The sequence below is a fragment of the Bacillus rossius genome, chromosome 7 (assembly GCF_032445375.1).
Source record: "Bacillus rossius redtenbacheri isolate Brsri chromosome 7, Brsri_v3, whole genome shotgun sequence".
In the NCBI taxonomy this organism is placed as follows: Eukaryota; Metazoa; Arthropoda; class Insecta; order Phasmatodea; family Bacillidae; genus Bacillus; species Bacillus rossius.
The window spans coordinates 52787813-52812469 of NC_086335.1; the positions used below are offsets into that span (position 1 = coordinate 52787813).

Consider the following 24657-nt stretch of genomic DNA (forward strand, 5'->3'; position numbering starts at 1 on the left):
TGCAGTGAGTCTGAGTATGTGTTTACTTAACTCTCCTATGTTGGTTTTTCGCAAAGATGTTAAGAGTGGGTATAAATTATTTGGTTAAAATAGCAGAAACTGTTGAGCCTAACTCCAGTGAGGAGTGCGAACTAAGGAGCTTGACACACATTGAGTGACTTGAGAATAAACATTTTTAAGTGCCAGTGACTCGTGAATGGACATTTTTTTAGTTCAATTATGTTTATGTACTATTTAATGTAAATATTTGTAATTAATAAACTGTAATAAAACTCAATTGGGCTATCCCTTACGAACCCAGTTTCCCTACATTATAGGTCGTAACACCTTTTTGTGTGTTTTACGACTGTTCATCTCGGCAGCCAGGTTGCATTACTGCGCTGTTGGTGTCTCCAGTTCGCTCAGAGTTAATTTTTTACTCTCTGTTTTTATTTCAGTGCAGTGTTTTCCATTTTCTAGTGGGTTACATCTCACAAGTACATTTCTTTAATACATTTTTTGAAGCATAAATCTAAATAATGGACACAAGGTGATATCAGAAACTTTTTAAACAGTAATGCTCATCTGTATATTTTTTCTTGCAATAGAACAGCTTATTACAATTTGACTTAAACACCATTATACTGATTGTGTGAAATTTTCTTCACTTTTCCTCACAAAACTTTCAATGTTCGATAACCTTGCAAAATTGCCAATCTGACTTATTCGCCATGGTCCCTAACTTGCCAGATTAAAGACTTTTTACTGCAAATGTTTTCATAAACTGTAACAGGTGCATTAGTGAGTCCCTCTTGCCGATCTCTTTCCCAATGGGTAGGCATACACTGATGAGAGATGTCCGTATAAAATGCTGAGAACTTCTCAAGCAGACAGAGATGCACAGGCAGGAATTGCATCACCTGCACATCAGGCTCAAAGGTAAATACTGGTTTTTGAACTTATTCCTCCAAAAATTTTTTAAACTAATATATCTTAATTACAACCAAGAATGATTTGACAACTGAGGAAAGTCACCTGTATACGAATAAATAAATAAATAAATATATATACATATACATACATAAAAAGAATAAACAATAAACATGTTGAATGATGTACCTTCTGAGGTTTTCCTCCACGATGACATGAAATCAGCCTAACGTACAAGACACATATCAGTGATTTGGAGAAAGGACAGCCTGGTATGTATTGGTTAGTATCACCATTATATATATATATTTACTGGTATTACCCTCTTTTATCGCATAATCGTCGCACTCGCATAATCGTTGCACCCGTATTTTAGGGTGTCAAAATTTGGATAAAAAAAAAACCTCTCACGTAAACATCGTATGATGTTTTCGGTCCCGCTATTAGATTCCGAGCGCTTTGCGTGGGTATTTTTTCTGTAACTATGTATTTTAAAATAGAAATCTAATATTTATTCGGACATTACCTTACTTATTAATTAACGGAAATACGAAGTTGTCGGATGCGTGAATTTTATTTTAAAGACCTTTAAACATTATAACCTTCATCTGTTCATCTGCGTCGCCACAGTGTACCGCTTACAAAAATGTAGCCAGCGCTCGTTGCAATCATTCATGTTTGGTTATGTTGCTTCCCATATAGAGCGCGCACACGTAGCCGAATATCAATATCTCGCCGAGTGCATGAAAAGCGCGATTTCTGTCGAGTGCCGAGTTAACTACATTTGATGGCCCACACTCTTTTGTGGTATGTACTACGGCGATAGTTACGCGTTCGTTTGGCTTGCATTTGGATCACAGATTTTGTTTTTCTTTTTAAAGTTGAAAGGTTTTTGTTGCATGACTTATTAATTTAAATTGTTGGGCGTGCTCTTTTATAATTCACTTTTAAAATAAACATGATTTCCACGAATGGGTTTTGTTTTTATGAATAACTTTATTTAACAAAAAAAATTTTTCCGCATAATCGTCGCACCCCTACTTTTCAAACAAATAAATTGTGTGACGATTATACGAGAAAATACGGTAGTTTTATTCAAATATTCTGGAAATGTTACAAAATAGAAAAAAATTCAATTTAATTTGGTACCCTCATACAGCAATAAATTTTAGCTGTAAAAAGTTGAATCATATTTTATTTTAATTTTTGACAGCTATCTGTTTAGGGCACAGGTTATTTCTAAAGAGAACTGATCCATAAAAATATGTTTATGTTGATTTGATACTTAAGTACACTGTCGCTTATTGTGTAATATTGCTATAGGTAAAATTAAAAGGAACCTTGACACTCAAGTCAAAAACAATATATCTTTTACTATTCATGCAATTCACAAGTGACAATACGTAGAATAATTGAAAATAATGACAATTGGTAATTGGCTATATCAATTTTCTCTGATGCAGTTGTTGGATGTCTTAGTGAGGTTTCACTCAAATAATTCTATGAAGCATGCATTGCAAATTTTTATGATGTGAGAGCAAAATTAATAGCCACTGTTTGAGTAAGTATGCTAGTTTTTTGTCATAAATTACTGAAAAATTTTTGTGATCCCAATCAACATACCAAAAATATTGATAGGTTATAAGTATGTAATATTACAAACACTTTTACAATATGCACAATAAGTGAATAATTTGTTAAAAGTTGTAGCTAGCACATTTTCCCCACTAATTTTTATGACCATTGTTTTTATCACATTTTAAATGTTTGATAGAAAAAAATAATACCTCATTTTTAAAAAAAAAGTTTTTATTAGGTTATATAATACAAAAAGGTAGGGTAAACATTTAACATAAATAAAGAGTCACACAGTCTTATCATTCAACTAAGATGTTATTACGGTATTTTAATTTAAACAGCCATTTGTATCCATCTATACTGAAAATATAAAATTGTCTGTGGGATAACAGTTGGGCCATATACAAATTAATTTTTAAGCAAAGTACTGTAATAGCATCTTCGTCAAATCCCAATTTGTTTAGACTCCACAGAATCTGGCCGGCGCCCAACAGTCCCTCATCTCAGGAGCCTGGAAGGCGACGCGTCAAGCACCACCGCGCTCCGACACGGACAGGACCAGGAGGCCGGCCGGGCCGCGCGACACGCTCGCCCGGGCCCCCCACGCGTCCTGCCACGCCTCGCGCAGCAGCCGGACGGCGTCCGCCTCGTCGTCGCCGCCGGGCAGGGACAGCGCGAGGGTCTCCAGCCGGCAGCGTGCGGGCCGGAGCGTGGCGGGGTCCACGGCCCGGAACACGGGCAGGGCCTCGCGCGGCCGCCGCGCCACCCCGGGGCAGCCGCGCAGGTCCACCCGCGCCGCGACGTCGCGCTGCAGCAGGCGGCGCAGGGAGCTCGAGCCCAGCCGCGGGTTGTGGGCCAGCCCCAGGAAGGACAGGTGTCTCGCAGCTCCCAGCGTCCTACACCACCCACAAGTACCCCAGCAGACATTACACAAGTTCAATACCATAGTGTGAAAAATTATTTTACTTAACAAAACAAAAAGAAATACCGGTAGTAGTTAGAAGACTTCCTTGAAATTGAAACCGAAAACAATTTTCAGTGTTAAGAATATCCTCATAATGAAAATTATTTTCAGAAAGAAACCTATATGTACTTATATGTGCATGCTACAAGTTATACTTACCTATTTGGTATTATTAAATAAACTATATAGTTAACACAGAAAAGAAGTGATGCCATTTACATTTTCAGACAATTTTCTCGACTAGTAAAATAAGAAAACTTGAAGAACACTATACTGTAGACACTGTGCTGGTTTCAGCAATTTTAATAAAATAAAAACAAGTACTTGTAGTTGTAGCTACTAGTTCAATATTAAAATTACATACGAGCATTTATCTTCAAATTTGTTTGTTATATGAACTATTTTTTTATATCTCTTGCACTTATTTGTAGAATTAATTTCAATAAATTTGGAATTGGGATCACTAGAGACGATGAAGGACGAGATGTTGTGAACAGAGCTTTGACAGAATGAACTGTGAGGGAAACATAAGCAAACTGGGAAAAACCCACAGAATCATTGTAATGACCACCAAGTTTCCCACTCGCGAAAACTCCGAGGTTCAAGCTCAGATGGATATTGAATCCCAATTGCTGTAGTCAACCCCTGTGGCACCATTGACATCCTGCTAGGCTAAATACTGTATTTACACGCATAATGTCCGCAGTAATTAGGCTACATTTTTGACAAAAAAAATGAAGTGCGGACATTATGAGGTGAACTCCGAAAAAAAAAATTTTTCCTCAAAATTTTATGTTTTGTGTAGAGTAAAAAAATTGTTCTCTCATAATTAGTTTACTAGCAGAGCGCTGGTGACTGGCGACCCTCCGCAGCGGACGTGAGAAATGTGACAGGTGTCGAGATAATTGGGTGCCAGCGATTAGTGGAAGACGCCACTCATTTTTTTTCTTCTCTCACTCACGTGTGCGCTCTTACGTTCAGAAGCCGCAGCCAGCCTACACAAAATAAACACTTTGCGTAAAAAGATATTTTTTTAATGTTTCATTGAGATGGCCACTGACGGCACGTGCAGATGTCTAATGTCTGCATTAGCCGGTGCCGGCGAGCCTCCCTCCCAGTCCCTTGCCCACTGTGTGTATAAAAAAACTGTGCGCATGTACCCCCACCACTTCTCCGGTACCTCCCCTACTTTGTGACGTAGTGTGAGATGACGTGTACTGGCTTGTGCTATATATAGCCCATCCCCTTGCAACTCGCGTGACGTCGCAGTGAGTCCCGACGGTTTCACCACGCTATAAAACCCTCTCAGCGACCGCTCCGGAGAAATGAACAACTCAAGGTCAAAGCATTGTTGACAGCGTCGGTAATTTTCCATCCCGTTACTGTGCCTTTCAGGGGTGGCCAAGGTTCCTTTGTCTGGTGCGGACTTTATGCGGATTTAAAAAAATTCCATTTCAAGTATTTAAAAAGCAAGGTGCGAACATTATGCGATGGCGGACATTATGCGATTAAATACTGTAGTCCAAGGGTGAAAGGTGGCCGCGGCGAGCCACACAGACAAACGTCACCTGGTCAGCTCGCAGACGTCGGCATCCCGCAGGTTGCAGCCGGCCAGGTCGAGCGAGCGGAGGCTCTCCGGGGCGCTGCGCTCGAAGAACAGCGACAGCTCTGCGGCCACCGAGCCGTCGTCGCTGCGGTCCTGGGGCGGGGCGGCGGAGTGGGCGAGGTTCAGGCTGACCAGCGCGCCGGGGGAGAGGCGCGCCAGGAAGCTCATCACTCCCTCCCTGCCCACGGCGTTGCGGCTGATGTCCAGCTTCTCCACGCCGTCCACTGCGAACAGGCACACGTCCTCCATCTGACGAGACCTTGCCAGAGTTGCTTCCATTATTCTGGACTTGGTAAGTGTGGGAAGAACTGGACTAAAAGTGCACACATTCGTAAGAAAACCTTGGTTAGTTTACCTTCAGTTTGGCGTGTGATTTGCTGTAAATGGTCTAAATAAAACTGTTGTAACATGCCATTGAAACAGGGACATTCTTTTATGGACATACCGTACATTGCAAATACCGTAATACTGATGCAAACACCACAATGCCCAATAGCGGATCCAGAGGGGGGGCTAAGGGGCTCAAGCCCCTTCCAAAAGCATCTGGGTCCACTATTATTTTAGTGTTTGCCTTGATAAAGCCTAGCCTCAGCTGGGTCAAGCCCCTCCCAAACAAAAATCCTGGATCCACCACTGACAATGCCCAACATGCTTGTAACACATTTGAATAAGAAATGGCAATGTGCAAATAACAGTATTGCAAACATCTACAATATTGCACATATATTGCATTGCAATTGACCAGTTATTATTATGAACACAAAACACGCAATTAATAAAGAAAAACTGTAAAATCAAATCAGGCTAACTAGCAGGGTTCAAGTTAATACCACTTTTGAGTTCATTACACTTTCCAAGTTTTAAGACACAGTTAAAATTTTTTTTTTTTTTTTTTTAAATAAAGACTATACCGTATGAATATTGATATTGATAGCTCACTGATTGCCTATAACGTGCATGCTCTGCCTAGTGCCGAGTTAACTACATTAGATAGCCCGCAATCTTTCGTGGTGTGTACTACGGCGATAGTTGTGCATTAGTTCTGGGTCATGATCGGGGTCACAGTTTTTGTTTTTATGTTTAAAGTTGAAAAAAATGTTTTTGTTTCATGACTTATTAATTTAAATTGTTTGGCGTGCTTTTATATACTACTCTACTTTTTAAATAAACATACTTTCCATGAATAGGTTTTGTTTTTTATTAATTTTCCCTAACAAAAAATGTTTTTTTTTTCCCGCATAAAAATTGCACCCCTACTTTTCAAACTTGATTTTAGTATAAAACGATTATGCGATAAAAACACTGTATTTCCGACTTTCCAAGGTTTTCCTTGCCATTCCAGAGTCGTGAGACTTGAGTATGAATTGCACATACACATTACTTACCACATAAATCTGGGGGTTCTGATTCCAAGAACTTCACTTTGAAGCCATCAAGAGTGAATCCACAGGAAGTCAATACAAGTTCCTTCAGTGAAGCCAGGCTGGAGGTTAGCGCACATAAATGCTTTACGCCACTGTTCCCGATAGGGTTGAAGCCCAGGTTTAGTGTCCTTAGTGACTGAAAAAAACAGTGCAACAGAAATTATACCAACAAAGAATTGTAAATATCATATACTAAAATGTATTACAAAATACATCATTCTTGGTTAACTGTTTTCTTGTGCATAACTAGGCCTGTGTGAATATCAGTTTTTTTTTTTTAAGTTAAATATGAATACGAATATCAAATTATTTGCAAGTATGAATATTTAAGACAAATATTATAATTAGAATTAAAATTCAAATAAAAATATTATTTTTAATGTCATGTTAACAATATCAGGAAAATTAGACTTTTCTAAAGTGAAAGGTTGTTTAAGTCAGCTAAAATAATTTATAGAAAATATTTAAATTAAAAAAATTGTATTTTTTAATTATTCAGCAACCTAACCACCCTTTCATTTTAGTTCCTATTTGCCTTATTTTCCACATCCTGTAACTTACTCTACATATTGATCTGGATAATTTTTGCGAAAGTCAAATACAGTGAAATCCACTGCAATCTACAAAAAAAAAAAGTTAATCTATTTTTTTTTAATAGGTACTGTATTCCCAAATTACTGATTGAATGACCTCATAATATTTGCGTATTTAAATCCTAATTATTTACAAGTTTTCATTGTTAACGGCAGTCAGGTAATTTTCATTTTAATTCAGCAATATTATAAACACAAATTTTGCTAATTTCATCTGGAATGTAAAACCATTATTTACACTTTATAAATATTTTTGAGTCACAACATCTGTTTTGTTTCATCATAGATAATTACAGCAAGTAAGCTGCTACTGTATCACATGGTGTTAGATCGATTGTGACTTTCGATTTATATGCTGTTGAAACTATACTTCTTTTGATCCCCATCTCAATGGAGTGTCTGTATTTTGTGATGTTGTAGTCCAAGGTTTTCGGCATTTATTTTTTTCCACTTCTGGTGCGTGTGACAAAACAAATACAAGTAATATTTTGTTTTCAAGATTGAAATGAAAATATGCTGAGTTTTGGTTAGCAAAACAGTAGCGAAAAAAAAAAAAAAAAAAAAAAACTATGAATAATTGCATGTTTTAAACGTCGCGAATTGTTCATGTTTAAGATTACGAAGTACCATTAAACGATTAAACATTATTTAAAAAAAAAAAGTATTCATATTACACAAATCACTTGATCTCAGCAGCAAATATTGGTATAATGACAAACTCATGGTGTATGCTATGTCAAGTATTCAAAAGCAAACAAATATAATATTCATTATTTCAAAGCGTTAGTATTCGAGTTCGAATTGAATAGTTTATTATTTGTATTTGAAAATTTGAATATTCACACAGGCCTAAATTCATATATTTATTTTTTTAAATTTTTAATTCACTCAATAAAAAAACATTTTTTTAAAATATATATATATATGTTTATTATATAATAGATTCTTACATGAATTAAAATACACAAATGCTTGCTGAGTAATTTTGCCTAAGACATTCACATACTTAATATATTGATTTTAAAATGACATCGTTTTGATGAAAACAGTAGTATTTCTAAATATTTTACTGTCTTATATGTTTAACCTTGCATCCCTTTCATGAAAAAAAAACAGCATTTATAAAATTAAACCATAAAATCTTGTCTCTACAATTACGTTGGCACCAGTGGTATCAACGTTGGAAAACTGTGCCTCACCGCAAGAGACGAAGCAGACCCCTTGGTGAGGTGAGCCAGGCCCGCCGAGGTAACGTTGTTGCAGCTGATATCCAGGACTTCTAGCTGGGACAGAGTCTGGAGACAATCTGCTAGCAACTGCAACATTAGAGTATGTGCCAGAACCCCAGAACGTATTTTCAATACATGGCAATGTCAGTTTTCCCCATTCATAATTACCGTATTTACCTGAATGTAATGCTAAGATTTTTACCAAAACTGTGGAAACTAAAAGTGTGGGGGGGGGGGGGGGGGGGGGTGTCGCATTATAATCGCAAAACGTGTGTCTTGCCATTGGGAACAGCTTAGTTGAAAAACTACAGGCTCTGCTTTTAAATGTTTCACTATGACACTTAAGCTGAACCTCCACTCAGTTGATAAACTATACACTTTGCCCGTAAACTGCACCACTTATGTCACTTTAGTCCAGGGCTTCCTGAACCTCTGCTCAGGTGTGACAGATGAGAGATACAGGTGAAGGAGAGGGTGCACATGGAGTTTTTCACTGGGTTCTTTCTGCTTCACTTCACTGTGGGTGCTGTGGCTTTTTAAAATCAATACATTCTCTGCTTTCTGAACAGCCACCAACTTTGAACTACAGTCATGAAACACAATTTTGTTTTCTAACTGTGGCTTGGTGTTTCAAAAGAGACCATGTAAATCACTCTACTGATGTAAGCTACACTGGAAACCAGAACGGGTATAGTAAATTTCATAATCAAAAAAATTTGGGATCACATTATACTCAGAGTCATAACATTTTTGGGTATTTAATAAGGTATTTTACATAAAAATAGGTTATCTACATATTGGTTATATCGATAACTATACCGTAGTTTGTTGTTATATCAATAAGTATATAAACTTAAAAAAAAAAAAAAAAAAAAGACAGACCTGTCGTTTCCCCGGCCTGAAGAATGCGTGAGGTGAGGTGAGATGAGGTATGTAGCAGTGATGGAATGAACTGGTGGTGGGGGGGGAGCACAGGCCATGGCAACATCCGCCTCATTTCAAACTTTCGAAAAAATTAGGATTTTACCCAGCCAGGAATCAAACCAGGTCTCACTGGTTGGAGCAGTGTTTTCTAACCAATTCAAACACAGTGCCTAAGACCACGTACAAGTAATTGTTAAAATATGACTTGGAAAACTACTATTGAATGTTGAAACTAAATCTTCACAAAACCTACTATACAAATTTAAAATTAATTTTTGAGAATAGTTAGACAATTATTCTATCTAAAAATGATTCAAGCTATAAATCGGTATTCGCACAGGACTACCAGTGAGACGACAAGCAACAGAAGAACTTGGCAGGGTTTTGTGCGCAGGGGTGAAAATCTGCGGAATCACGTGGTCACAGGTAGGTTCCAGAGAGCCGGGACTGCTGGGCGGCAGGCGGCCCCGGGACCCACCTTGACCCCCTCGTCCTGCAGGACGTTACCGCCCAGGTGCAGCCGGGCGAGGGTGGACTGGTGTCGCAGGGCCTGGAACACTGGCCCCAGGGCGCCGCCCCGCAAGGCCAGGTCGGGCAGCCGCAGCGCCCGCGACACTTGGCTGTCTGCCAGCGCCCGGGCCAAGTGCTCATCCTCGCCTGCGGGCACACCTCACACTAACAACACTTTCAACACCTTCTTCTCGTACGTACGGACAATATTTTATGGTTTTAATTTTAATAATACTTACTCCAACAAAATAACTGTAAAAATTGATATGCTGCATTTCACGATAGAATTATTTGTAATAAATTGGTCTAAAACAGATACGTTCACTCCAATAAAAATACATTAGCGAGCATTTGTGGTTTATTTTTACGTGATTCAAAAAGAGATGCACAATAAAACAAATTAGATTTTTCTGATTCATACACTTTGGTACAATTTTTTTGTCCAGAAATAATGACATTACTTGAATTTCAAACATAAAAAAAAAAAAAAATTTTTATTATTTGAATGAGGTTTTGCTTAAATGCTACTTAATTCCACGATAAAACCTGCATTTCGGTGCTATTTGGTGTATTAACTTGCATTCCGGTGTTTTGGGGTGTTTTAACATGCTTTTTGGAGTTATTTCGATTCATCGCAATTCACCATTCAATCTTGACCCTACTCAGAGAGCACACAAAAATAGTACATATTAATGAAAACAGCTGCTCTAGTTGCTCTGGGTGCAATAAAATTTATATGTCACACAGGTAAGAAGTTAGGGAGTGCATGCAAAGCTTTGCCATGTTCAAAATTGAAAATTTAACTGAGAATGACACCAAACTCGCTTTTTCCATCTGGATAGCTGAACATTTGTAGTTTTAATGCTAATTCCTTGTTGATATGTTAACGACTCTTTAAAAAATATTTCACTTCAAGATGGCATTTTTAAAATTCCTCCTAGCTAATAAACAAACTTCTAGAATTAGCTACAGTTTGCTTTAATAATAAATAAACTGCACCTAAAACAATGGGGAACCTAAAATAGGGGTTTTGAAAAACTAAACAGAATTTTTTTTTTTAAATTCTTGCTTTAAAAAGTCTTACACTCTTATTTCAGTATTTCAGTCTGATCTTCCAATTATCTAATAATTACCTAAGAATGTAAACAAAAAAATTAGGTAATGACTGCTTTTATTTATTCAACTGCTAAGTTTTTCGAATAATTATTATTTTTACTTTATTTTTACAATATGCTTGGAAGAAATCCTACATTAGAACTTAAATATCTCTTTGTAGATGGACGCATAACTGTTTAATATGTCGAAACAGAAGCCTAAACTACATATTTATGAATAAAATTTCACATTTTAATAGAAATAATTAGGTAATTCAGGTGAATTTCACTGCATTTCAAATTTATGCAGTGTACTGTCTTCCATTTTGATGGTATTTAAGTTTTGTTACGTACCACCACATGTACAGATCGCTAGCAAGCAGCGGTGAGGAAACGCAACTCACTGGTCTTGGAGCTCCTGCACGCCTTCTTGTAGATCTCGGCGATGGGCGGCACGGCCCACGACGAGACGCTGGAGCTGAGCTCCCCTTCGCCCATGACCAGAGACACCGGGTCCCCCTCCGACAGGATGGCTCCGTCTCGCGTCGCCAGCGTGAGGCTCGGCAACAGGCCCTTCTTGCTGAGGGCAGCATGCATCGTCACGCACTCTAACTGCAATGCAACTTTCCGTGATCCAGTAGACGATCTGTTAAATGTTTCGATCTCTGCTGCCATGTCCTCCAACTCACTCGAAGCAGCGCTGGGTGACCTCCTCGGCCAGCCAGCCGATGGTGTTGGCTTCGGGCGAGGGCACGGGCACTAGGAACAGCATGTCCTCCACCCGCACCTTGATGCCCCACGCGGCGACGGGCGGGGGCGGGGGCGGCGCCTCCGGGGCCCCGGACCTCTCCCCGGCCGCTGCCTGCCTCACCGAGAACCCGGCGTCCAGCAGCGACTTCTGGCCGGCCCTGCCCTTCCTCTGCAGGCTGGACACACCCGCACACCCGCCGAGCTTACTGCTGTCCTAGCTCCTGAAGTCCTTGCACGTGTGCTTTCAAGCGGTGACTATTACTTCCTTTGTGTATTTCGTGTTTTGTGCCCGCCTCGAAAGCTTCTCAACTGTTGTTGGGCATGTGTATAAAATATAAATTAAACTCTATCTTCAAAACTACAATGAGATACCATCACAAAGAGCCTCACATTAAGAGAACATAATTCTCTCTTTTTGTGAGAAGTTTCACATTTAATAGTAGTTCAGTATAATTATTTTCACATAATATCACTATTTAAGTACCACAATTTAGAGTTTTTTTCATGGACGTTATAATGATTTTCACTATATGCTATCATCCAAACTGATCTTACATTGGCAGTTCTTTACAAAAAAAATATACTTGCAATAAATATAGAATTTGAGTTTTCTAGTCCTGACTATTTCTTAAACAGCATTTGATTTAGAAAAGTATTTGTATTTGTTAATTTTTTGTATTTTTTTTTTCACTAGATAGGTGTCAAATAAGAATATGCTCTGAAAAACCTAGAAGTACAGTGAAACGTTTTGAATCTGGCACGTTCGGGACCACCACCATGTCAGATTATCGAAAGTAAATATACTTTTAACAGGAATACAAAAGAAATGTACCTGCAAAATGCAAAAGTTAACCTGCTAGAAAACAAGAAACTCTGTAATTAAATGAAATACAACGATAAATTCTGAGCAAACTAAGATGCAGGCATCACAATAATGGAACCTAGAAGTCAAAGTCAACAGCTGGAATCAACCCAAAAATTTTTTGACAGTGCACGGCTCAATTCAAGCTAATTTAATATCACAGAATTTGGCCATCCATAGAAGCATGAAGTGGACGGGATAGAATAAGATTATAAAAAAATAGATTAAAAAAAGAGCCATGGCATTACTTATGCATTAAGATTACATGATATTAAAAAAAAATATGTATTATTTAAAAAATAGGTTTCTTTGAGTATGTATAGCATATAGGTATAGGATAACCTTTACAATTACAGACATATTCAAATATTTTATATTTATATTTGCATGCAGTTTAGCAGAAAAAAAATTTCCAATTTTTTTAAGGCCCAATTTGAATCGGCATTAACACTTACTTCAAACTGGAGGTAGATGGCTGAGACACATGACGACCTGACGAAGACTCGGCAGCTGTTGAAGGTTCTATGAAATCATCTGATGTCACATCTAACGAGACTGCTGATCGAATGTTGGTCGATGTTATCAGCTTACAGCTGAAAATAAGAACAACTCATGAGTCCATGGCCGCCACATGAAATAGAAGTGAAACTTCACAAACTGGTTGTAATTTTACATCAGCTCACTAATGGCACTGTTGCTGCCATCTGTGTTGTAAGCGAATAAAATGATAGCCGATACAGTACAAATAGAAGTTATGTGTAATTTGTTTTTTTTTCTTTCAAATTTATATTAACAAGGAAATTCATTTTTATAGCAGTGTCAAGGAAGTATTAAAATTGCTACAAAGTACAAACCATGACACATAGAATTAACCATAAATATCTATCAAAATTAGCAAAAAATACTTATAGAGAAATGAGGATTTAAAAACCAAAAATATACTCAATACAGCTACAACCTCACCTCAATTCACCAACATGTTTTCTTTTCTTCTTAGGTCTGCTCACATCATCTTCCAACCAATCGTCTCCCACCTCCCGCTCAGCAAGGAAAGCCACATGGTCCCGTGGTTCCGTGTGCAACTCTGGCAACTGGAATAATAAAAGAAATTAAAAACAGAAAATAACTAGCTATCAGCTACATGTAGAAGCAACATTACATGATGAATAAAACCTAAATATCATCTAAATAAAAGTCAATACACCGCATTACATCAAAATGCAAGGCAAAACTCAAAACTAGGTTTTCTACATTTGGACAGTGTAGAGAACGTTGCAGCGAGCCAGTGGGTTTCTCTACCAAAGCATTCTGTTCCTGTGTCATCTAAATTCACCCTTTGCCCATTTTATTACCTCAATTTCAAAAAGACTCATACATTCCTTACTTTTGAGCCTTTTATAAACAGACAATGAAACACTGGTAAAAAGTTATTAAGAGATTTAAATTATATATTTACCAAACAAGAAAAATTTTCAAAAGGTTTTTTTTAAACGTATATTTGTAGATTAATATGCAAAATCATTTCAATTTATTGAGTTGTTATGAACAAGAACTTTTTAAGAGAGTTTAACAGTATACAGAATGAGTGAATTTGACCAAAAAAATTTGGATTCAAGATCATCACAGAAAGAATTAGCTGAAAAATCTGTAGGTGAATTATGGTCTAAAGTGCTACCATAGCTGGTAAACATCTCTGAAGGTGGAGCTGTACAAATTTTTTTTATTGCAAATACCAATAGAGAAAGTAATCACTGAAAATGAGGATAGTTTAAAATTAAACAAATTTCTAGAATGCTGCAAAACTTGTCATTGAGAAATGATTTCTTTGAAATAATATGGGGTAACAAAACATAAAAATGTAAACAATATTCAACTGTCACCGTAAAAATAGTCACTGTTATAAAATGATTTCAATTCTTTTTTTGATGAGTTGTTACCACCAAAAATTTAAAATGAAATCATATCATGACAAAGACAAGTTCAAAGGTGATTGTAGAGTTTGTCAGAGTACACATTATCCATTTTAAAATATTTTATTATTTGCTGGAAAATAATGGCCAAGGCTGCTCAGCAATAGATGACAGCGCTAAGGCAGGACTGTGTGCGGGAAGGAGCGGAGAAGGGAAGGGGTAGCGACGACCCTTGTAATCCGGCCAGGCGTACGACGCATGCCTTACGTCAGTGGACCGCACGTGACACAGCGTGTGACACCAGTGGTCTGGTCTCTCGCGTTCGTAACAGTTATGTTGAACAGTGTGATGAACCTGAAGCCAAAGTTAAATTTTTGGTTAAATTATAACTCAATCTGTATACAAAAGTGTGTTACATTTTCTCCTGACCTGAACACACAACACACTGCTAGACAGACCTCTGCTGTGGTCGCGGCCGGCCTGTGTCGCAGGTCGCTGATGGTCCTCACGTACTCCTCCGCAGCAGAGGTTGTGCTCTTCGCCTGGCTGCAGCCGGCAGTGCTCGTGGACGCACTGGGAGACAACCTTCGTCTCAAGGTCGGAGACGAGGGAGGCACGCCCCCGTCCGACTCCTCAGCAACGCTGTGGCTGCACACATTACAGTAAACACATTGTCATTTCTGTCACTGTTATGTATTATGGATAGGGAAAAGATTCTATGGTTTTTTTAGGTCGAAATACTTTTTAAAACAAGAGATTTCTGTGTAATTGTTTTTTTATTTTTAAACATTGGCTTTATCCATAGAAAAAAAGTTTATTAGTCAACAAATATGAAACTAAAATATTTCTTAGTATACTTATTTCACAAACATAGTTTCATTTTGTCTGCCACAAGATGCACTTACTTATTAAATAAAATAATTGGTAACAAGCATGTCTAGAACAGAAATACTCAGGAACACCAAAAATAAATCGGAAAATTTGTGTGTATTTGAAAAAGTGGCAATGTGTTTAATGTAAAAAGTGTTACTAGTTTGAATTTGAAGCTCAAACATAGTAATTTTAATTTTTTTTTCCAATCTATTTAGTTCACACATTTGGTACAAAACTCGTAATGAATTTAAAACAATTTTTTTTTAAAATTTAAGTTAAGTTTTGTCAAATTTCTGATTTATTTCATGTTTCTAGTTATATTTCTGTGCTAAATGTTGTAAATACTTTAATTTTGGTGTTATGTGTGGTACTGATAACTGATAAGCTATTTTGGTTTTATCGCAATTCAACATATTATGACTAGAAACAAGAATTTATGGTTTTATTTTCAGCCCATTTTTAAAACAGATAAATTCGGTGTTACTGTTTTTATTTTTATAAAATCAATTTTATAATACTTAATCCACCAAAAAAGTGTTAAAATTTATATACTGGTTTTTTACAATAAAGTAAATAGTAAAATGTTGGTCTAAAAATTAATTAGTGAGCACTTGCTTAAAAGTATTCCCATAAGACATGCAAAATAAAACAAATGAAATTAATTTTTCTGACCCTTGACCTTTTAAACCTCGATATGCCCATCATGATGATTTCCCGAGACCACTTCAGGCTAACGCTAGGTGGTTCCTTAATCTAAACACATACATAAAAATCTAGTAGTTTGTCTGCCTATTAAAACTCTTTAATGCAAAATCTACTCAAATACTAGAGCTGAATCTTTCTATGAACATAGTACAGAAAAAGCCCCGATTAACCAAACTCTGGTTAACCAAAACCCTTGGTATCCAAAATGCATCTGAAATCACAAATTAAAAAAAAAAAGTACAGTACTGCAGTTTGGAGGGACACAAGACACAAACAAAAATTAATGGTTCTTAATGAGTTGTTCATAAAGTATATACTGATGTACTGCAATTCTAAAAACATGTAATTTTGACATCATAAAGCACTGAAGTGTATCCCATAACGAGAAAAAGAGTTTTAAAATTCACTTAAACTTCAAAACATGTCACAATTACAAACTGTAATTAGATAAGAGCAATTATAGTTTTTCATTACTTATCAGAAAAAAAAACTGTTACCCTCACCTGTAGGGCCGGTGCAAGGTAAATTGGCGCCCTAGGCGAAAAACCTTAATTGCCCCCCCCCCCCCCCCCCTTCCCGGCCGGACACCCCAAAAGAAATTTTCCTTGCCTCGAAATACATCACGTAAGCCTAAGATTTTGTCAACAATCAGATGTAAGTAGGCTTTTTTTTTTTTTTTTTTTTTTAGATTTTTACTTATTACAAATCATTACAATCGTTAAACATATCATATGAGCTGTTGTGTGTCGTGCTGCGCCGCCCCCAGCTACTTGGCGCCCTGGGCGGTTGCCTGGTTCGCCTGCGTGGACGCGCCAGCCCTGCTCACCTGCAGTCATCCCCCGAGTCGGAGGAGCTCTCCCTGCTGCTGACGGAGCGACGCAGCCCTGTCCTGTCGCTGGCGGGGTTGCGGGAGGGTTTGAGACCTCCGCGACGGGAGGAGCTGGCAGACACTTGCCTCTGCTGGGACGAGTTCTCCCGCCTCGCTCCCTGGCCTCCCTCACTTGGTGGTCTGGACGTGTCCACATGGCATCCAGCTGAAATAACATGTTAGGAATATTAACACACAGGGTTTGAGTAGATAGCATCCTGAATTACTTTGCTGCTCTATTTTTTTTTTCAGTCATGATTTTAAATAAATTCATAATATAACTCGTTAAGCGTTTACAAAAAGGTTTTATCAATTTAATATGTTCATGTTTTTTTTGAAAAATTTAAGTCCAATTTATAATCAAACCCTAGCATAAATAGGTACGAACTAAGAGTATTTAATAAAGTAATGTACAGTTTTAAATTAGCCTTTTGTGCATAGCTTCTGTCATGCAACTCTATTTTTAAAACATATTTTCAATTTAAAAAAAAATTTGCCGATTCCTGCCAAAACTTTTTTTTTTAAAGATGTTAAATTCTAATTTTTTATTAATATATAATTGATGTCCTAAAAATAAAAAAGTTTTACAATAATAACAAAAAATGGTTAATTCATAGTTATATACCATACGCTTTCATGGTAGGACTGAAATAAAAAATGCCCTTTAAGGTTCTCAAAAGCATTAAATTAACAGTTACTGAATTAATAAATTTTTTTATTACTGATAGTTACATTAAAACTATGAGCAAATATAACTAAATCACAGAAGCAAAATAATTTAGGATACCACCTACAGTAGAATCTCGTTATAGCGAGCACGGTAATAGCGAGAACACGGCTATAACAAGGTATTTTTGAGGAATTTACGGCGTGATCGCTTGAAGCGCACTTTTGTTATTTGTCTTCTTTATCTCCACCCCTCTCGCTCGCCACTAGACATCTTGCCGTTGACGCCTGTCACATTCTTCAGCCGTGCAGTCGCCACCTAAGTGCGTGGTTTTAAAAATAGAATCCCGTCCTTTCTTTATTTTATCAAACTTCCGTTAGTTATCGGTGCCGTGTGTAGACAAAGTTTGATATTGGAACAGAAACAACGTAAGAAAGTATTTTTTACAAATTAGAAATATGTATGTTTTGGTTTTTATAATCACGTATATTTTCACGTTTTTTTTTGTTATCTTAGAAGAGATAATATTAAAAAGCCGCTCTAATGAGATTTAATTGCTTATTGGTTAACAAAAACTATTAATTGTTTATATTCCATTTATTATTATTTACACGACGTCATACTGCACGCGCACGCAATACGACTGGATTCGTTGCTGCAACATAGCAAATTATGCGGTATCAGATGTAACGAGTAATGTAAAGATAGTAACGAGTACTAATTGTTATAGTAACGAATAGATACGGGTACACATTTTTTCGTTACTTTTACACCTCTAGTAGGCACTACCGTATTTATTTCCGAATCGCTAGGACAGTTTTCTTGTAACTTTTGTTTCGGTCAGTTGTTGGGGTATTTGTCCGGGAAAGGGGTTTGAGTTTAATCCCAAATTTATTTTCTAAAAAAGTTGACAGGTTTCTTTAAATGAAAAAAAGTATAGGCTGTATCCGAATACTGGCCTAATGGATCCCTTAGCTAAGGGATCCACTAAAAGTGCATCGTAGTGGACGCGGCCATCTTTGTGTTGAATCCGAATTCTCACAAGGGATGCCGATGCATCCCTTCACGCATCCACTAATTCGAGATTTCTAGGGATGCGACACTCGCATCCACTAACGCGTCCCTACATCCATTAGCTTCGGAATTGGGTTTTATTTTGTTTGTGTATAATATTACTTCAGATTTTCTGCAAAATATTTGTTTAAAACATTATAAGCGAAAGTGATAACTTAAACAGAGACAAATTAAGACGTTAATAAATATAATAAAAATACGAATTTAAACTTAAAGGATAATTCAAAACTCATAAGTATTTTTAAAGTTTACAATTTATAAAATGTATTTTATTTGGATCGCTAACATATATAACATACACGTTACATTATTTTTTAATTGGTAGGTATTTATTATTTACGTTTTGCTGAATATTCGTAGATATCCCTACACAAAATGGCTGCGTGAACATTAGTACGACTGACAGTCAACAGGTGGTGCTAGTAGTAAAAGTATTCGGATACTATCCATCCATTAGAAATGCGTCCTCTACATTGTGGCTGCATTTGCTAAGGGATGTAGGGATGTGTGTGCTAAGGACGCATCCCTATGTATTCGGATACAGCCATAGTTTTCCAGCGACTATTTCGTTTGAGGCGTACGTGCGTTGCCGCAGCCGCACTCCTGCTATTTTGTAAGGAATTAAATCGTAGCACTACACTAGCACCACCTGTTAGGAACATCCCGAACCAACATGGCCGCCAGCAGACAGCCCGCGTCGGCAATAGATAGCAGGACAATGCTGCGTCGGCCGCTTGCTGAGATGCTATACTTACGTGGCTTGGTAGGGTATTCTGGTTATTTTGATGCAATCGGTGATCGCATCCGTACTTATGGGGTATCATTTTAAAGAGAATTCACACATCTGCTCACAGAAATTAAGATTTCGTTAATATAACCTGTTATTTTTCAATTATACAGGTTTTAACACAATTTTTATGCTATTTTCGGTTAATTTTTTTTGGGGGGGCCAAAATTTGTCCAATTCGGTTATAGCGAGGACACGGTTATAGCGAGGATCAAACCCGGAACCGTGACACCTCGCTATAACGGGACTCTAGTGTATTTAACTTCTCGTAAACAAAAAGGCAATTATAAATAGATAAGTGAGATGGAGCAGCGAGAAAATGCATTAGTGGGGTAAAACAGGAGTGGATGGAGAAAACCCACCGACTCACCTGAAAGTGTCTCAATTGTGACATTTGGGAGTTATATGCCACCAGATATCAAACCCTGCATATGGGGAGGCGAGTGATTTGACCAAGCAATCACCATAGACATATTGGTAATGAAGAATTGCTCCATGGGAACACTATGTACGTACTGTATTCGTTTGCATTGGAGACTTCACCAAACAAATAAGGCCATATGGCAGTGTTAACGGTTTCCCTCCCTCTCTTCATTGTAAATGTCCTGTGAACTGGCACCTACACAATTATCTATATGTCTATCTTGACAGGTGTTAATGACGCAACTGTGTCCAATCATTATCGTTTTTGAATGATATTTCCAATGCTTTCAACTGAACATACCGTGACAAAACCGCAGCTATCGATGTTTATAAATGCACCTTTTATATTCTTCCAGCCTTGCAGTAAACTGCATACTAGTTTTTATAGACAGACCTGACAAAGAATAGCTTGCCGCCTTTTCTCTCTCTGCGACAAAGGGATGGGTAAAAAAAAAATAAAATACAATGGCGGAAAGGAAGAAAAACGGGTATAAAAATTAGCAGTGATCTCCTTTGTCTTGTTAAGAAGTAAGGGGAATTGGATGGATTGTAAATATATGAGGGAGGGGGGGGGGAAGTGGGATGCATCCACTGAACTTTAGTGATGACAGATGTATGGAGCTGCGACCCCTCCCCTTATGTTGAAAATGTTACATTTTTTGCCCAAAATTAAGGATGCAATCCAAACAAAGGGGCAGCCCTTCTGCGGGTAAATACGGAAGGTCTATATGGATGACATTCACAATCTAGAAGTCTTGTCAATGGTTTCAAACACAATAAAAAAAAGGCACATACAAAATTGCATTAGTTAAGTCTCTCTTATTTTCCATCTCAAAAGGAGGCAAACTTCAACCTTACAAGATACTACAGTAGAACCCTGTTATAATGTTCCTGCATATAATGTTTTCCTGCTTATAATGTCATATTTTTAAAGTCCCAATATTTCCTCCATAAGGACAATGTATTTATTTCCTGCATATAACGTTCATAAATAGTGTAATTTCCTGCTTATAATGTTTGCTTTATAACATTCAATAAATGGGGAAAAAATGTTTTAAAACCCAATTATTCCAACACTTACGATAAAAAGTTTCCTTTATGTATGTGTATGTTTACAATCACTGCCATACAATACCTGAAGTTTGTTAAAATACAATTTTATGCAATATACTGAAGGTACACAATGTTCATAGTTACGTGTCAGTTGGCACCCTTAGTCAACTCTTCTCTTCCTTGCCATTCCAGTGGGTATTCAGATGCACGTGCATAGTCCTACGATATTTAAGTTGCCAACCATTGAGCGAGGGCATAACTAAAAGTGTTTTATATTGCTTACAAATAATACTTTTTTTTCATTCATACGCAGGAATCCCAAAATTAAACATTTTCAGGTGGCGAAGGAGTAGACGTTCTCACTCTTAATGTTGTCATCATGAATCGTGAGACAATTTTACAAAAAATGTGGCAGTGTATCTTTAAAGACAAACAAAATTTAACCAGGGAACAAGACAAAGTTGAAAAATTGTTGGCTTGTTTCAGAAAATTCATGTACCAAGTATACTATCTTTGGTTTTAACATTAAAGTTGTTTACATAGCTTGGTGAGTCCATTGGTACAAAGCTCGAACATTCTTAAGTGCTAAATTGAGATTTCCTGCTTATAACGTTTTCCTGCTTATAATGTTTTTTTCTTGTGCTCCCTTGAAAAACATTATAACAGGGTTCTACTGTATACATATACAGCATGGTTTTGTAGTAACTTTATGGCCCAGTCTATTGCTTGAACACTTTACCACTATACCTCCCTTGCTTTATTTACACTGCTTCGGACTGGCCAGTAGCATATTAAAACCTAATTTCCTTCAGATTATCACTGTCATTGGTACCTTTCTCCATGGCCTTCCTCAAGCGAGCCTCTAACGTCCTGAAGTACAGCTGCTCACAATCATCCATCTTCTTCCCGGCACGTTCGTACCAGCCCATCAGGCAGGCCAGAGGCATCTCACCCTGAGACAGGACACAACGCACACATTGCTTACCAGATTAAATCAAAACAATTACCTTTTGATACAAAATAGCAGACATTTCATACAGCAAATGAAAAAAATTTGAATACACTTACAGTATTTTAAAAATCTGCTTTTACAATTTTACCTGCACTGGTGAGATAATTATACTATGAGGAGTTGCTTGGCTATTGGGTTGCAGCCGTGTCGAAGGCAAGGATGTTGCAGTCGCCAAGATCAGGGAGCAGTTACCTGCTGTTACAGTAGGTCACGAAAGCCTGCGATATTTACTATGATGTATTCTAATTAATTACTATGAGGTATTATATATTTATTTCTGAAAAAAGTGTGATGATTTGCACAGTAAAATTTGAAATTGCTAAATTGTTTGAACTAACAAAAAAAACTCCTTAATTGGATATTTATTAAGAGAGTTTTACTTATCTATTATTTTCCATGAATTAGAATTGATTAGCAGCTAAGAAATAAATAAATAGGAAATGATAAATAACGAACGACCACAAAAAAAAAAATCAAGACTGCCAACATTTACTTTCGATAACATAATTTGTTACTGCAAGCTAACATTTGTTTAGCTGTAAATTTTTATATTTGTTTGTACTAACGAAATATATTTATATGTGTGTCAAATAATATTAATAAATATCTGTAAAATAAAAATGTTCTATAGGTCTTGAAAATTCTGCCAAATATATCGCCGCCTGAGTATTGGAGTGTTCTATGTCCACTTTTTAGGTTTTTTATGCTATGGACACGAAATTAATATTAGTATTCATTTGTACTATATCCACACACGTGAACGCACATAAAAATGTTTGTTCTTAATTTAAGACCAATATTATTTTGTTCTATGTCATGATATTCATAGTTATTTGAACTTATTCTGCCAAAGATATAGGTACCTAACCATTTGAAGTTTGCCAGTGTCCACAATTGTAGCTGAATGAACGACAGTGTGTGTGTGTGCGTGCGAGTGTGCGCACCTCATCCGTGCGGGCCGTCGCGGACGCGCCCCGGTCCAGCAGCAGCTCCACGGTCGCCAGGTGGCCGCAGGAGGCGGCGTCGTGCAAGGGGGTGACGCCCCCACACCCCTTGCCGCCCCGGTCGTTGACGGCGGAGCCCTTGTCCAGGAGCAGCTCCACCACGTCCCGGTGGCCGTGGTTGCAGGCCTCGTGGATGGGCAGCCAGCCGCAGTGGTCGCGCACGTTCACCGGGTGTCCCTGGAACATCAACATCAACATCAACATCAACATGAAAGTACCAGTGGAAACTCGCTCAGTTGGATCAATTGGAACCGGAGTCAAATTATTCATGAACGTCAAATATTTTTCAACTCCAATTTAAACATAAAGTTATACTATTTTTTCTTCCAAATTTCACAGGAGTAATAAAAATAAAATAAAAAAATAAAAAAAGCAGCTAAATTAAAACACACACACACACACACATGGTACATAATAATAGAGATGTAACATGCACGCAGATAAAAAAAAAAACGGTGAATTTTCTTAAACCAGTAACATTTTAAGTTTGAAAATTGTATAGTTGATCCAACTGATTAAGTTTAGCAGTGTTATATAATGAAATGTATGTGCACAATATTGCAGAAACCAATGCCATTCCTAATTTCAGAATAAATCTTCTCGAATTCAGACTTTTTTTTAAATTACTGATTTATATTTTTTCTGAGTAGTTCTGTTCTAGACATGCTTATTACTAATGAATGATTTTTGTGGTATAAGTGCATCATGTGTCATTCAAATCGAGACTGTTTTAGTGAAATAAATATGGTTATAAGAAATTTTTTGTTTCATATTTGTTAATAATTTACAGACATGAAATAAAAGCAAAAGGACACATAAATAGACAACATAAAAACAGGACAGTATATAAGTAAACACATGAGGATTTACTCAAGGATTATATGATGAACTAAGGTAAAGAATTAAGGTAATAAATTCTTTTCTTTTTTCTTATTAATAAATAAGGGAATCAAGCTATTGAATTCATTGAAGTATTTAACAATACTAAATCAAATATCATTTGCTTCGTTTAAAGAACATAACAGTGGTTGATTATGACTACTGAAGGAAGATATTTTGATTTCAGTATTTTTTAGAAGATAACTACAATTAAGTTTATATCATAGGAGTTACTTACAAATAGGATATACATATATATTTTTTTCTTGATGACAAAGAGCCAAGAAGAGAGTATAGATTTACAATGTAATTGAAATTTTTAATTTTTATTTTGACTTATATATTTGATTAATAAATTTTGTACTTTCTCAAGTTTATCACTATCAGTTTTATTAATGGTGTTCCAAATGATAGAGCCATATTCAAGTTTAGATCTAACTAAAGATTCATATATGAAGACTGAGAATAACAACCAAAATTAGTAGCATAAAATGTAATGTATTTAATGAGAGCAAGAGTTCTGTTCACATTGGATAAGATACACTGAATATGATAATGAAAAGTAATTTAGAGTCGAGATGGATGCCTAAATCTATAATAGAACAAAATATAAAATTAAAAACAATAACACCAATAATTGCCTGTTTTAAAATCAAAATTGACCTAAAAATAAAATCACAAAAACTCTTGTCCTAGTTATTAGGGTTTCATCGTACCTTTGTTCCGATGCCCAGCACATAAAATACAATAGTATAAAATGTACAGCATCAAGGTGCGCTACCTGCTCCAGGAGCGTCCGAACAGCCACCAGCCGGCCACTGATGCAAGCCGTGTGCAGTTGGGTCTCTCCCTTTTCGTTTCGGCGCACCTTCAGCCTGGGTCGCTTGCGGGCCGGCTGCGGCCGGTCAAACTCCTCCCCCTCGCTGGCCGACTCATCTGGAAGTTACGTTAAACTACTG

General features: G+C 37.1%; 1 protein-coding gene across 1 annotated transcript in view; it reads right to left on the reverse strand.

Moving 5' to 3' along the window:
• Nucleotides 1-2734: 2734 nt before the first annotated feature.
• LOC134534018 (tonsoku-like protein) overlaps nucleotides 2735-24657 on the reverse strand; it is a 47217-nt gene continuing 25294 nt past the window's right edge. The window contains exons 12-25 of the mRNA XM_063371907.1: nucleotides 24480-24634; nucleotides 22760-22996; nucleotides 21636-21756; nucleotides 16758-16965; nucleotides 14812-15001; nucleotides 13407-13534; nucleotides 12899-13036; nucleotides 11521-11757; nucleotides 11236-11411; nucleotides 9706-9884; nucleotides 8274-8390; nucleotides 6443-6617; nucleotides 5020-5281; nucleotides 2735-3383 (exon numbers count right to left, since the gene is read on the reverse strand). Coding sequence (XP_063227977.1) covers nucleotides 3014-3383; nucleotides 5020-5281; nucleotides 6443-6617; nucleotides 8274-8390; nucleotides 9706-9884; nucleotides 11236-11411; nucleotides 11521-11757; nucleotides 12899-13036; nucleotides 13407-13534; nucleotides 14812-15001; nucleotides 16758-16965; nucleotides 21636-21756; nucleotides 22760-22996; nucleotides 24480-24634 — 2693 coding nt within the window. The 3' untranslated portion in view covers nucleotides 2735-3013. The remainder of the gene's footprint in view (nucleotides 3384-5019; nucleotides 5282-6442; nucleotides 6618-8273; nucleotides 8391-9705; nucleotides 9885-11235; nucleotides 11412-11520; nucleotides 11758-12898; nucleotides 13037-13406; nucleotides 13535-14811; nucleotides 15002-16757; nucleotides 16966-21635; nucleotides 21757-22759; nucleotides 22997-24479; nucleotides 24635-24657) is intronic.